This window comes from Salmo trutta, unplaced genomic scaffold (assembly GCF_901001165.1).
Source record: "Salmo trutta unplaced genomic scaffold, fSalTru1.1, whole genome shotgun sequence".
Classification (NCBI taxonomy): Eukaryota; Metazoa; Chordata; class Actinopteri; order Salmoniformes; family Salmonidae; genus Salmo; species Salmo trutta.
Window position 1 is genome coordinate 389,809 of NW_021822678.1, and position 11,743 is coordinate 401,551.

At 42.8% G+C, this 11,743-nt stretch overlaps 1 protein-coding gene across 1 annotated transcript; it reads right to left on the reverse strand.

Annotated features, from left to right (window-relative positions):
- Window positions 1-1,948: 1,948 nt before the first annotated feature.
- LOC115183213 (NLR family CARD domain-containing protein 3-like) lies at window positions 1,949-11,251 on the reverse strand (the record flags this gene model as incomplete). The annotated part of the gene is made up of 4 exons (XM_029744548.1): window positions 1,949-2,467; window positions 8,338-8,497; window positions 8,849-10,640; window positions 11,032-11,251. Coding segments are annotated over 4 exons (2,691 nt in total), but the record flags the coding sequence as incomplete, so codon positions are not given.
- Window positions 11,252-11,743: the final 492 nt, after the last annotated feature.

The following is an 11,743-nucleotide window of genomic DNA, read 5'->3' on the forward strand; positions in this document are numbered from 1 at the left end:
TGTGTGTGTTTGTCCAGTGTGTGTGTTTGTCCAGTGTGTGTGTGTGTGTGTGTGTGTGTGTGTGTGTGTGTGTGTGTGTGTGTTTGTCCAGTGTGTGTGTTTGTCCAATGTGTGTGTGTGTGTGTGTGTCCTGTGTGTGTGTGTGTGTGTCCAGTGTGTGTGTGTGTGTGTGTGTGTGTGTGTGTGTGTGTGTGTGTGTTTGTATCCAGTGTGTGTTTGTCCAGTGTGTGTGTGTGTGTGTGTGTGTGTGTTTGTCCAGTGTGTGTGTGTGTGTGTGTGTTTGTCCAGTGTGTGTGTGTGTTTGTCCAGTGTGTGTGTGTGTGTGTTTGTCCAGTGTGTGTGTGTGTGTGTGTGTTTGTCCAGTGTGTGTGTGTGTTTGTCCTGTGTGTGTGTGTGTGTGTGTTTGTCCAGTGTGTGTGTGTGTGTGTGTGTGTGTTTGTCCAGTGTGTGTGTGTGTGTGTGTTTGTCCAGTGTGTGTTTGTCCAGTGTGTGTGTGTGTTTGTCCAGTGTGTGTGTGTGTGTTTGTCCAGTGTGTGTGTGTGTGTGTTTGTCCAGTGTGTGTGTGTGTGTGTTTGTCCAGTGTGTGTGTGTGTGTGTGTCCTGTGTGTGTTTGTCCAGTGTGTGTTTGTGTGTTTGTCCAGTGTGTGTGTGTGTGTGTGTGTGTGTGTGTGTTTGTCCAGTGTGTGTGTGTGTGTGTTTGTCCAGTGTGTGTGTGTGTGTGTGTGTGTGTGTGTGTGTGTGTGTGTGTGTTTGTATCCAGTGTGTGTGTGTCCAGTGTGAGTGTGTGTGTGTGTGTGTGTGTGTGTGTTTGTCCAGTGTGTGTGTGTGTGTTTGTCCAGTGTGTGTGTGTGTGTGTGTGTGTGTGTGTGTGTGTGTGTGTGTGTGTGTTTGTCCAGTGTGTGTGTGTGTGTGTGTTTGTCGTGTGTGTGTGTGTTTGTCCAGTGTGTGTGTGTGTGTGTTTGTCCAGTGTGTGTGTGTGTTTGTCCAGTGTGTGTGTTTGTCCAGTGTGTGTGTGTGTATGTGTGTGTGTTTGTCCAGTGTGTGTGTGTGTCCAGTGTGTGTGTGTTTGTCCAGTGTGTGTGTGTGTTTGTCCAGTGTGTGTGTGTGTGTGTTTGTCCAGTGTGTGTGTGTGTGTGTGTCCAATTGTGTGTGTGTGTGTGTGTCCTGTGTGTGTTTGTCCAGTGAGTGCGTGTGTGTTTTCAGTGTGTGTGTGTGTGTGTCCTGTGTGTGTGTGTCCAGTGTGTGTGTGTGTGTTTTCAGTGTGTGTGTGTGTGTGTCTTGTGTGTGTGTGTCCAGTGTGTGTGTGTGTCCTGTTTGTCCAGTGTGTGTGTGTGTGTTTGTCGTGTGTGTGTGTGAGTCCAGTGTGTGTGTGTTTGTTTTCAGTGTGTGTGTGTGTGTGTCTTGTGTGTGTGTGTGTCCAGTGTGTGTGTGTCCTGTTTGTCCAGTGTGTGTGTGTGTGTTTGTCGTGTGTGTGTGTGAGTCCAGTGTGTGTGTGTGTGTGTGTGTGTGAGTCCAGTGTGTGTGTGTGTGTCCAGTGTGTGTTTGTCTAGTGTGTGTGTGTGTGTTCAGTGTGTTCAGTGTGTGTGTGTGTGTGTTTGTATCCAGTGTGTGTGTGTCCAGTGTGTGTGTGTGTGTGTGTGTGTGTGTGTGTGTTTGTCCAGTGTGTGTGTGTGTGTGTGTGTTTGTCCTGTGTGTGTGTCGTGTGTGTGTGTGTGTGTGTCCTGTGTGTGTGTGTGTGTTTGTCCAGTGTGTGTGTTTGTCCAGTGTGTGTGTGTGTGTGTGTGTGTGTGTGTGTGTGTGTGTGTGTGTGTGTTTGTCCAGTGTGTGTGTTTGTCCAATGTGTGTGTGTGTGTGTGTGTCGTGTGTGTGTGTGTGTCCAGTGTGTGTGTGTGTGTGTGTGTGTGTGTGTGTGTGTGTGTGTGTGTGTGTGTGTGTGTGTGTCCAGTTATTATTTCAGGGACACTGAAGAGTCAACATAATGAACCCAAAACCCTGGATAGAGGGGCTCAGTGAATGTGGAGGTGAATGTGTACAGGTGGGTCAGTGTGTCAGAGGAGGCTTTGTAGAAGGACAGAGTGCCGGCTGGCCAGTCCAGATACACTCCTACTCTGTGGGAGCTGGAGGAGGGGACGTCTATGGTAGTGGAGATATTATTGTGACAGGCAGAGTAACTGTTGTCAGAGCAGAACAGACTCCAGGACTTGTCAGTGTATCCAATACAACAGTCCTCAACCCTTCCTCTCCTGCTGATTCCTTTATATGTCACTCCTATATAAGCCCCTCCCCCACTCCACTCTACCTCCCAGTAACAGCACCCAGTCAGACCCTCTCTACACAGCACCTGTCTCCAGTCCTCAAATCTCTCTGGGTGATCAGGATACAGCTGCTCCTCTCTCCTCCATGTCACCTTTCTGTTCTCCTCAGACAGAGAGAGGAGTCTGTTTACTGTGTTTGGGTCCAGTGTGAGATCACAGACATCTGATGGATGAAACCAGACACAATATTAGAAATCATCATCATTCACATTAGAATGTTTACTCACTTTTCACTAATTCATTTAATGTAGATGTTTCTAGGTATCAAAAGGAGAAGTTAAGGTAACTTGAGACTTGTTGAATGATCATGTTATACTGTATGGTAACATAATACACACTTATTCACAATAATTACACACACACACACACACACACACACAGTCATATCAACTCTTTGTAAACGTTGGTGTCCCTGATTTCTGCTTCTGTAGAACTACAGATGATATTTAATATGACCAAGTCAGTAATGATGGTGGTCTTTGACTTAACTTGAATTAAGACTTTTTCTTAGTCATATTCTTCACAGCAGTCAACACTCACATTTTCTAAGTCCAGGTTTCATTGTGTTCTCTCCACCATGTTCCACACTGTAGCGGTAAGCAGAAGAACAGACAGTCATTGAGGGACACACCTGAACTCACTCTCACACACACACACACACACACACACACACACACACACACACACACACACACACACACACACACACACACACACACACACACACAGCATATAACTTTGTCCAAGTGGTGGTCAGAATGTATGTCTTAACTAGCCTGAAAAGTCAAACATGTCTGATATGAACATTGACATAAACCCTCAACATACTTGAGTTTCTCCAGTCTGCAGTGTGGATCCTCCAGTCCAGCAGAGAGCAGTCTGACTCCTGAGTCTCCTGGGTGATTGTAGCTCAGGTCCAGCTCTCTCAGGTGTGAGGGGTTTGACCTCAGAGCTGAGACCAGAGAAGCACAGCCTTCCTCTGTGACTAGACAGCCTGACAGCCTGCAAAGAGTCAAATCATATTAAAATCACACTGCTATTCTATGGTGGTGAAAATAGTGGCAGTATATTTCTTCAACATATTCAGATATATCAGCGTCCTGAAACCTGCAATATATATTCATAAATTAATGTATCATAATATAAATGACAAATTATCAAAGTTTTGCCTGCAGATAGAAACATGTATAGTACAAATATTTGAGTAGACTGACCAGACCAGTTTAAAATCAGTATCAGTCAAAAGACAGACAGTGAGGTATCAGATTTAGATTGTATCTAGTCCCCCTATTTAAAGAAGTCACATGTTTTCTGACCAATTCACTCATAGTGTATTAAAATAGTCAACGGTTTAGTATTTGGTCCCATATTCTTTGACTGCAATGACGACATCAAGCCTGTGACTGCCATGATTGAGAAAGATCATGAATAATAATGAGTGAGAGAGTTACAGAGGCTACAACAAAACATGCTAACCTCTCACCATTAACAATAACAGAGGCTACAACAAAACATGCCAACCTCTCACCATTACCAATAACAGAGGCTACAACAAAACATGCTAATCTCTCACCATTACCAATAACAGAGGCTACAACATAACATGCTACCCTCTCACCATTACCAATAACAGAGACTACAACAAAACATACTAACCTCTCACCATTACCAATAACAGAGACTACAACAAAACATGCTAATCTCTCACCATTACCAATAACAGAGGATACAACAAAACATGCTAACCTCCCACCATTACCAATAACAGAGGCTACAACAAAACATGCTAACCTCTCACCATTATCAATAACAGAGGCTACAACAAAACATGCTAACCTCTCACCATTACCAATAACAGAGCCTACAACAAAACATGCTAACCTCTCACCATTACCAATTTATTTATTTATTTCACCTTTATTTTAAAAGAAATAAAAAATAATAAACCCCAATGAGTTGTGCACAACCCGTGTCCAAATTAAGCCCCTCACATTGTGGTTACTCACGACTTGGTAGATATTCCCTCAGCGAAGTATGGCAGTTCCATGCAGGTTTCCTCACCAAGTCCAAGGCAGCACAGCTCCCCATGCAGACAGTCCTCCTTAGTAACCTATATCCCCATGGCAACACAGCTCCCCATGCAGACAGTACTCCTTAGTAACCGATATCCCCATGGCAACACGAACTCGTTAAGCTTCCCAAGCAATTATCTCCCGGTGTCACACGATGCTAGGCTAACCTCTAGGCTAATACCTCCACGACGAGACTGTAGCTTCAGTCTTTACTAAGTTTTAACTAAATTATAACAACTCTTTTATTAAATAAAACATGTATTTCCCTTCATGTCTTAGTAGCTATGGGTTTTGTTCTAGTTCTGTCGTCTTCTTTTATAATTTTTCTTCACCAACCGTCCTGAGGTAAAACGACCATCCTTTCATCAACGTCTTTTTTCCCCAGGCTTAACCAGGTCAACTCCCATTGGCCACAACTTAACAAGCGACCTTATTGGTCAAAACTTAAACTTCAATAAATAAATACAGTAGGGGAAGAAGTAGTTGGGCTAAATTATAGATGGGCTATGTACAGGTGCAGTAATCTGTGAGCTGCTCTGACAGCTGGTGCTTAAAGCTAGTGAGGGAGATAAGTGTTTCCAGTTTTAGAAATTTTTGTAGTTCGTTCCAGTCATTGGCAGCAGAAAACTGGAAGGAGAGACGACCAAAGGAGGAGTTGGCTTTAGGGGTGACCAGAGAGATATACCTGCTGGAGCGCGTGCTACAGGTGGGAGCTGCTATGGTGACCAGTGAGCGGAGATAAGGGGGGACTTTACCTAGCAGGGTCTTGTAGATGACCTGGAGCCAGTGGGTTTGACGACGTATGAAGTGAGGGCCAGACAACGACAGCGTACAGGTCGCAGTGGTGGGTAGTACAGTGGGGGGAAAAAGTATTTGATCCCCTGCTGATTTTGTACGTGTGCCCACTGACAAAGAAATGATCAGTCTATAATTTTAATGGTAGGTTTATTTGAACAGTGAGAGACAGAATAACAGCAAAAAAATCTAGAAAAAACACATGTCAAAAATGTTATACAATTATTTGCATTTTAATGAGGGAAATAAGTATTTGATCCCTCTGCAAAACATGACTTAGTACTTGGTGGCAAAACCCTTGTTGGCAATCACAGAGGTCAGACGTTTCTTGTAGTGGGCCACCAGGTTTGCACACATCTCAGGAGGGATTTTGTCCCGCTCCTCTTTGCAGATCTTCTCCAAGTCATTAAGGTTTCAAGGCTGACATTTGGCAACTTGAACCTTCATCTCCCTCCACAGATTTTCTATGGGATTAAGGTCTGGAGACTGGCTAGGCCACTCCAAGACCTTAATGTGCTTCTTCTTGAGCCACTCCTTTGTTGCCTTGGCCGTGTGTTTTGGGTCATTGTCATGCTGGAATACCCATCCACAACCCATTTTCAATGCCCTGGCTGAGGGAAGGAGGTTCTCACCCAAGATTTGACGATACATGGCCCCGTCCATCGTCCCTTTGATGCAGTGAAGTTGTCCTGTCCCCTTAGCAGAAAAACACCTCCAAAGCATAATGTTTCCACCTCCATGTTCGACGGTGGGGATGGTGTTCTTGGGGTCATAGGCAGCATTCCTCTTCCTCCAAACACGGCGAGTTGAGTTGATGTCAAAGAGCTCTATTTTGGTCTCATCTGACCACAACACTTTCACCAGTTGTCCTCTGAGTCATTCAGATGTTCATTGGCAAACTTTAGACGGGCATGTATATGTATTCTTGAGCAGGGGGACCTTGTGGGCGCTGCAGGATTTCAGTCCTTCACGGCGTAGTGTGTTACCAATTGTTTTCTTGGTGACTATGGTCCCAGCTACCTTAAGATCATTGACAAGATCCTCCAGTGTAGTTCTGGGCTGATTCCTCACCGTTCTCATGATCATTGCAACTCCACGAGGTGAGATCTTGCATGGAGCCCCAAGCCGAGGGATATTGACAGTTCTTTTGTGTTTCTTCCATTTGCGAATAATCGCACCAAATGTTGTCACCTTCTCACCAAGCTGCTTGGCGATGGTCGTGCAGCCCATTCCAGCCTTGTGTAGGTCTACAATCTTGTCCCTGACATCCTTGGAGAGCTCTTTGGTCTTGGCCATGGTGGAGAGTTTGGAATCTGATTGATTGATTGCTTCTGTGGACAGGTGTCTTTTTTACAGGTAACAAGTTGCGGTTAGGAAACACTCCCTTTAAGAGTGTGCTCCTAATCTCAGCTCGTTACCTGTATAAAAGACACCTGGGAGCCAGAAATCTTTCTGATTGAGAGGGGGTCAAATACTTATTTCTCTCATTAAAATTCAAATAAATTTACAACATTTCTGACATGAGTTTTTCTGGATGTTTTTGTTGTTATTCTGTCTCTCACTGTTCGAATAAACCTACCATTAAAATGATAGACTGATCATTTCTTTGTCAGTGGGCAAACGTACAAAATCAGCAGGGGATGAAATACTTTTTTCCCCCACTGTATATGGGGCTTTGGTGACAAAACGGATGGCACTGTGATAGACTCCAATTTGTTGAGTAGAGTGTTGGAGGCTATTTTGTAAATGACATCGCCGAAGTCGAGGATCGGTAGGATGGTCAGTTTTATAAGGGTATGTTTGGCAGCATGAGTGAAGGATGCTATGTTGCGAAATAGGAAGCCAATTCTAGATTTAACTTTGGATTGGAGATGCTGTAACGCCCTGGCCATAGAGAGGGGTTTTTTGTTCTTTATTTTGGTTAGGCCAGGGTGTTACATTGGGTGGGCGTTCTATGTTTTTTGTATTTCTTTGTTTTGGGCCATGTGTGGCTCCCAATCAGGCACAGCTGTAGTTCGTTGTTGTTGATTGGGAGTCACACATAAGGAGCATGTTTTTCCTTTGGGTTTTGTGGGTAATTGTTTCTGTTTAGATATTTTCCTAACAGGACTGTTTTGCTGTCGTGTTTTTGTTCATTTTTGTATTGTTCTCTTTTGTTCTATTAAATTCCAAGATGAACACTAACTCCGCTGCACCTTGGTCTCTCTCTCACGACAGCCCTTACAGATGCTTATAGTGAGTCTGGAAGGAGAGTTTACAGTCTAACCAGACACCTAGGTATTTGTAGTTGTCCACATATTCTAAGTCAGAACCGTCCAGAGTAGTGATGCTGGACAGGCGGGCAGGTGCAGGCAGCGATCGGTTGAAGAGCATTTAGTTTTACTTGTATTTAAGAGCAGTTGGAGGCCACGGAAGGAGAGCTGTATGGAATTGAAGCTCGTCTGGAGGTTAGTTAACACAGTGTCCAAAGAAGGGCCAGAAGTATACAGAATATAACCAATAACAAAGGGGATCTGATCTTTGTGCCTCTGTAAATTTCTCATTCATCATCATTAACGATTCATTCATGATTATTCATAATCATGGTAGCATCCACATGAATGTAGAAGTGTTCAGAAACATCTTCTATTCTTACTGACAATACAAGTGAAGTGACTCCAAAATGACAGGACATTATTCACCAATCCGTTTCTATTAGGAAAAACATCCAAAACACAACCAAAACAAACTGAAAAATGAATTCAACAAGTTTGTAGAATCACAAGCTTGATGTAATCACTGCAGGCATGGAATATGGTACAACTACTAAACTTATGACTACTTTAATACAATATAAGTGAATTTGTCCAAATAATTGAGACTTCTTCAAATGGTAAAACTACGTACAGAAAGTGCTTTAATTTCTAAATGGTAAAACAGATATGTATGAAAATACCCTCAAATAAAAGGTGGCATTCTGTACTGTCACCTAATATGAAACATCTCAAATCCAAAATGCTGGAGCATAGCACCACATTTAAAACATTTAAAACTCTAACCTTCACTGTCCAAACGCATGTGGTGTGGACTTTGTGTGTCTGGTAAACACATGTTGTTCTGGTGAACAGTTATCACTTGTTGACCAACTACAGGAATATTGACCTCAGAGTCTCCAGTCTGCAGTGTGGATCCTCCAGTCCAGCAGAGAGCAGCTTCACTCCTGAATCCTTCAGGTCATTGTTACTCAGGTCCAGCTCTCTCAGGTGTGAGGGGTTTGACCTCAGAGCTGAGACCAGAGAAGCACAGCCTTCCTCTGTGACTCCACAGCCTGACAGCCTGCAAAGAGATCATCATGACTTCACAAACACACTGTTAAATTAACAAGTAGTGTAGAAGGACAACGGCAAATGAATTTTGTTTATTCTCTCAAACAGCATATAAATTAATCTTCCGTCTCCTAGAATTGTATGGTCATATTGTTATACTAATGTGAAAATCAATGCATTTATTCAATATGTTATTCAATAATACATATTTTTATAATAATATTTTTGTAATACTAGATTGAATATCTGATTCAATATGTTATTCAATATAATATTATATACATATTATAATACATATTTTTATCTAAACTGAATATTTCTTCCTGATAATTAGTTCTTATATGTCATTTTATTTACTCACAGAGCAGCTCTGGAGGCTTTGACCACTGGCAGCAGCCTCAGAAGACCTTCCTCTGATCTGGAGTATTTCTTCAGGTCAAACACATCCAGCTCCTTTTCTGAAGTCAGCAACACAAAGACCAGAGCTGACCACTGTGCAGGTGACAGGTTGGGTTCTGAGAGACTTCCTGATCTCAGGTAGCTTTGGATCTCCTCCACTAGAGAATGGTCATTCAGTTCATTCAGACAGTGGAACAGATTGATGCTCCTCTCTGGAGAGGGATTCTCCCTGATCTTCTCCTTGATGTACATCACTGTTTCTTCATGGCTCTGTGAGCTGCTTCTTGTCTTTGTCAGTAGACCTCGTAAGTGCTTCTGATTGGACTCCAGTGAGAGGCCCAGAAGGAAGCGGAGGAAAAGGTCCAGGTTTCCTGTCTCACTTTGTAAGGCTTCATCCACAGCACTCTTGTAGAAAGTAACTTTACGACTTTGTCTGATCCTCATAGAAAAGTTCCTGGATTTTGACTGCAGTTCATCCATTAGATTCTCATTGTTGTTGATGAATGAGAGGAACACATATACTGCAGCCAGAAACTCCTGAATGCTCAGATGCACGAAGCAGTACACCTTGTCCTGGTACAGCCCACATTCCTCTTTAAAGAGCTGAGTGCACAATCCTGAGTACACAGAGGCTTCATTGACATCAATGCCAGCCTCTTTCAGGTCTTCTTCATAGAAAATCAGATTGCCATTCACAAGCTGTTGAAAAGCCAGTTTTCCCAGTGACAGAATGCTCTTTTTATTCCAGTGTGGACCTGTCTCTTCTTTCCCAAGATACTTTTCATTCTTCTGTTTGGTATGAAACACCACAAGGTGTGTGTACATCTCAGTCAGAGTCTTGGGCATCTCTTCTCTCTTATGTTTCAGCATGTGTTCAAGGACTGTTGCAGAAATCCAACAGAAGACTGGAATGTGGCACATGATGTGGAGGCTCCTTGATGTCTTTATGTGTGAGATGATTCTGCTGGCCAGGTCCTCATCACTGAATCTCTTCCTGAAGTACTCCTCCTTCTGTGGGTCATTGAACCCTCGTACCTCTGTCACCTGGTCAACACACTCTGAAGGGATCCTATTGGCTGCTGCAGGTCGGGTAGTTATCCAGAGGAGAGCAGAGGGAAGCAGATTTCCCTTGATGAGATTTGTCAGCAGAACATCCACTGAGGTTGACTCTGTGACGTCACAACAGATCTTGTTCTTCTGGAAGTCTAGGGGCAGTCGGCACTCATCCAGACCATCAAAGATGAACAGAACGTTGTACTTGTCGTAGTTGGAGATTCTTGATTGTTTGGTTTCCATTGAGAAGTGATAGAGAAGTTCAATGAAAGTGTGTTTGTCCCCTTTCATCAAATTCAGCTCCCGGAAAGGGAATGAAAACACAAATTGAACATCCTGATTTGCTTTTCCTTCAGCCCAGTCCAGAATGAACTTCTGCACAGAGACTGTTTTTCCAATGCCAGCGACTCCCTTTGTCAGCACAGTTCTGATACGTTTGTCTTGTCCAGTTAAGGGTTTGAAGATGTCATTACATTTGATTGCAGTCTCTGGTCTTGCTTGTTTCCTGGTTGTTGTCTCAATCTGTCTCAGCTCATGTTCATTATTGACCTCTCCTGTTCCACCCTCTGTGATGTAGAGCTCTGTGTAGATCTTATTGAGAAGTGTTGGGTTTCCTTGTTTAGCGATCCCCTCAAATACACATTGAAACTTCTTCTTTAGATTAGATTTGAGTTCACGTTGGCAAATCACAGCAAGCTCATCTGAATGAAGAAATAACACAGAGGATATTAATATTACGTCTGTTTTAATGCCTACAGTATTATAGGACTGTTATAACATTTTAAATTATAATCATTTATTCTCTTATCTGACTGTATAAATGTGTAAATGTTTTCATAATGCATTACAGACTGGTGTGACTGATTATAATATTATTATTGGTATTATTGATGGTATTATTAATGTTGTCTCTCTCTGTCTCTCTCTAAATTAATCAACACAACACATCCCTGCTGCTACTTGATGAGGTCACTAGGTGTTGTGTTAAGGCTGCTACAATATCATTGAGTTACACAGCTACTTTAGCTGTACTTTAGCTACAGCTTTTAAATGTTATAAAACAGCATTCAACATGAGGCAGACAGATCTTACATTTCTCCAGTGTGTCAGCGAGCTCCTTCTGGTTCATTTTCCTCAGGACGTGCAGTGTGATCTTCAGAGCCCCCTCTCTGGCACTGCTCTCCTGCTTCTCATCTTCAGCATGCACCACTTCCTCATCCTGCTTCTGACTCTCAAAGCCTTCTGGGAGTTCTGGACTAAGAATCCTCTTGAACATCTTCAGCTCGTTCTTCACAAATGTCATCATTTTCTCTTCAAGCAACTAAAATAAATCAAGTAAATAAGTTAAGCCAGAGAAGAAATGCTTTCTCATTAACACATTAATGAATGATTGACAGATCAACTTTACTTGAGGAAAACAAAAACAAATGTTCATAACAGGACCACATACACTGAATATGGAGTCCAGGTCTGTTTGATGACTCAGGGAAGACTGACCACTGAGAATCTCTGACTCTGACCTCTCCTGTTGGTTTCTGTGGACAAAACATGAGATTATAGTACACACACACACACACACACACACACACACACACACACACACACACACACACACACACACACAGGGAGGGAACGTTGTGTTTGTTTAATATTGTTTTAGGACTATGAAAATGGACTAAAGGATTAGCCTACGGATTATGAACAAAAAGAAATGAGAAAATGGGAGAGGAAAAATGACTAGAGACAGTGCTGTTTTTTGGATTGGTCTTCAACACAACAGAGACAAACATTACATCTCTCATCT